The sequence below is a fragment of the Anarrhichthys ocellatus genome, unplaced genomic scaffold, assembly GCF_004355925.1.
Source record: "Anarrhichthys ocellatus isolate YVR2014 unplaced genomic scaffold, GSC_Weel_1.0 scaffold54, whole genome shotgun sequence".
In the NCBI taxonomy this organism is placed as follows: Eukaryota; Metazoa; Chordata; class Actinopteri; order Perciformes; family Anarhichadidae; genus Anarrhichthys; species Anarrhichthys ocellatus.
In genome coordinates this window covers 444,454-447,772 of record NW_022280084.1, presented here as the reverse complement: position 1 = coordinate 447,772, position 3,319 = coordinate 444,454, and the positions used below count along the sequence as shown (strand labels likewise).

The following is a 3,319-nucleotide window of genomic DNA, read 5'->3' as shown; positions in this document are numbered from 1 at the left end:
AGAGAGAGAGAGAGAGAGAGAGAGAGAGAGAGAGAGAGAGAGAGAGAATGGCAGCTATGTTGAAGGCGTGTGCTCACAGTGGTCTGATATTCTGTGTCACTGGGAGCTTAGTGCACATAAACAGGCAACCACACCAGGAGGGTGAACACAGAAAGAGAAAAGTAGAGCAGGTTTGATGGCTCTGCTGCTTTAACGGGGCCAGCCTCAAGAGCCCCAGGGACTCAAGGGCCAAATGTAAATTATTCACTGACGGTTCCAACACCTTTGAGTGCTTAACAGGATTTAAATGATTATAATTTTTTTTAAAGAGTCTAGCTCTGATTACATCCTGGAAGTGATGGGCAGCTTGTGTGCAGAATGTGTGACCTTTCCAAAGGCTATTTTAAAAATCAAACACATTAAAGTTACTACAAGGAACTTTTAGAAAACCTCTCATTTTACTGCAATAGGGTCTGACAGTCTGCTCCTCTCAGTCCTGGTTCTCCCGTACCTCCCTTCCCTCCAGCGGGTCCAGCAATACGTCCAGCAGCGTGGTGTCGGTGTTGGCTCCCAGAAAGGAGAAGCTCTGCTCCTGGAGGAGGAGGCGGAGACGCTGCTGCTGCAGGGAGCTGAGCTCTCCTCCTCCCTCCGGAGGATCAGGGTCTGTCCACAGTGGACCGGTCTCTGCTAGAGTCTGAGCTGAAGGAGCTTCTGATGAACCGGCTTATTTTTGCGGATCACTGGCATTAAGAGTGCAGATTTAGAAAAGGCTAATATTCTTGCTGATGGTCTTGTTTGCGTCTCTCAGTCAGATAGAGGCATCAGCATTAAACCGTTTCATAACCAGTTAAAGGTTGTTAACCATAACCAGTTAAAGTCCTTGTAGTAACTTGTGTGCATCCTTTTATACTTGATTGTCGTTATATTGATCGTTATAAACACCTCTGGACCGTCTGAGAAAAGTCTTCCAGAGACTGTTGCAGATTATTAATTCACAAGTAATATGGTCTCACATTGCTGGACATTTCGGAGTATCTAGCTGCTCAATTTTCTCTATTTGTTGTCAGCTGCGCTGCCTAAAAATAGCGTCCCGCCCCCCCCGCCCCCACACCAATAAAATAAGTCCAACATCCTAATCCTATCTCATGAGAAGCTGAGTGTTAGTCATAGCTGCGACATGTATTAAGTGGTGCAAAAGCTTCCTTTTGGGCTGATCCTTTCATTTGAATGACTCAAAAAGGGCGTAGGGCCGGCAAACAGTCAACGCTGACATCCCAGGCGTGATGCTGGCTGGAAGAACACCAAAGGGAGGGATCGAAGCCCGAGAAATGAGTCCAAACACAAACCAACAACGACAAGACGGCGATAACGCTGGAGGACTCACCCACGGAGGCAGCTCGGACATGGGCACACTTTGCCTCACTGCTTTCTCCTCGTGGTCCAGGAACGCCAAGGCTCGGTTTATCCTGTAGTCCTTCCCGCCGTAGTTCCTCCTCCAGTAGAACAACATGGCCAGCCCTATCAGGACCCAGCTGAAGCTAAACTCAAAGTATCCCAGGATGTAGATCGGGAGGATGATGGCGAAGGTCTTGCCGAATTTCATCCACATTTGGGTGATGTCCGTCAAAGACGACTGGGGCTCTTCCTGCGGAGGCAGAGGCGGGCCTATGGTGGACCTCACGGGGCTGCTGGGGGCCGCGATGGGTCCCGCCGAACCCTCCATCCTGTTAGTCATTTCTCACCTGGAAGGACATTTACAACAAATGTTTGTGTCTCATCACACACACAGCGACTTAGAAAGTTGCAGCATCCAGCCTGCATGCAAGACATGCTGTTCTTATACCCCGAGGAACACAACAACATTAAGCGTCACAAAGAATCAAACAGCCAACTATTGAGCCTCATGAATATTACATTGTGTATAAAATATAAAATTAGTTCATTTCATGTGAACTAAAGAACTACCAGTCTTTGTTCCAAGAGTAAATACTTAAACAAATATATAATAATTAAGTTTAAAACATTATAATACAATTTGTAAGGTAGCAAGCAGAGTGATCAGTGTAAATATTAAATGTATATAAATATTGGTATATTAAGAGGATACCATAGATAAATGGAAGGCCTTCCCAGAGGCTCCATGTTACAGTAAATCCTCTTCAACAAGTAGGCAGTGAAAAAGTTGGTTAACATGTAAATAACTAAACCACCCACACTGCTCCACGTTAGAACTAAGATTACTTAAATACATTAAAAAAAAATACATTCTTCAAAATGCTATCAGAGCACATTGAAACAGGCTGAACTGTTGTGGTGTCTGCCCTGAGGACGTCACACGAAACTCCTTCGCCAACATCATACCTTTGAGTTACCTTTATCCCTGCAAACATTACGAGCGTGACCAATTAGAATTAACTACAGATTACGACGCGTTTAGAAGTACTCTTTAATTCGGCATACATCCCATACAGCTACACGACAGTTATTTTGTGGAATTTCAACTTTTTTTGTAGAAGTGCTTCATCCGTTTCCCCCGCAATCTTCAGCCACCATAACCACACCGCCGTGGACGGCAACGTCAAGTGTGAGGCGGTTATGAAAGTAGAGTTTCCACTGAAATAAGTGTTGTTTGGTTCGGTTCTATGTATGCCGAATAGAACAGAATATCCTACTTAATCCAAAATGTACTTCAATATTTGGAGTCGGTGCGTAAATGTGGACCTTTGGGCCCGTCAACGCTTAATGGAGGTGGTTTTTAAACGGAACCCGTCGTGACGTTCTCTCCACAAAGTGACACGTATCGGGGGAGGTTCGGACTTCACCAGCAGCACTGCGTAAACCAAACACCCGCGGGAATAAAACTACTTATACTATGATACGCATCAACACTCACCGGTATCCACCTGCGACATTCGCTGTTCCCTGAAAAAAAAAGAAAGTACAAAAAAATTCACTCCACCAGCCCGGTCCACGGCATACCGAGCAGCTCAAACTCAGATAACCCTGTCTTCCCCTTCAGCACATCCCGCTGTGAGGGGGCGGCCGAGTCCTCCTCGACCCAGCCGGCAGGAAACTGTCATCGCTGGGAAGAGGTCAGCCTCCGTCGGGGAGGGATCTTCAAAAAAACACACACAACACAAAACACAGCACAGCGCCTGGGCGCCATCTTGTGGCGGGAAAAAAATAACTGTTGCTGAGGTTGTCAATGTTTCACCTGAGTTTCTGTAATAAATGTAACGTTAATCCAGTCCGGGATTGGTTCAATGTGGTCTGGATTTTCTGTTTTTACAATATACTAACTTTAAATAAGCTACACAACGTTAAACAATATAAAAGTTGT

The 3,319-nt window shown here is 45.6% G+C and overlaps 1 protein-coding gene across 4 annotated transcripts in view; it reads right to left on the bottom strand.

The window, feature by feature from the left end:
• esyt2a (extended synaptotagmin-like protein 2a) overlaps positions 1–3,041 on the bottom strand; it is a 38,555-nt gene extending 35,514 nt beyond the window's left edge. For 2 of the 4 annotated variants that reach the window (XM_031870630.1, XM_031870631.1), the window contains exons 1-2: positions 2,873–3,040; positions 1,364–1,721 (exon numbers count right to left, since the gene is read on the bottom strand). In XM_031870630.1, coding sequence (XP_031726490.1) covers positions 1,364–1,714 — 351 coding nt within the window. In that variant the 5' untranslated portion in view covers positions 1,715–1,721; positions 2,873–3,040. Of the gene's footprint in view, positions 1–1,363; positions 1,722–2,872 lie in introns of all 4 variants that reach the window. The other 2 variants (XM_031870629.1, XM_031870632.1) reach the window with 2 other exon arrangements.
• Between the last annotated feature and the right edge of the window lie 278 nt (positions 3,042–3,319).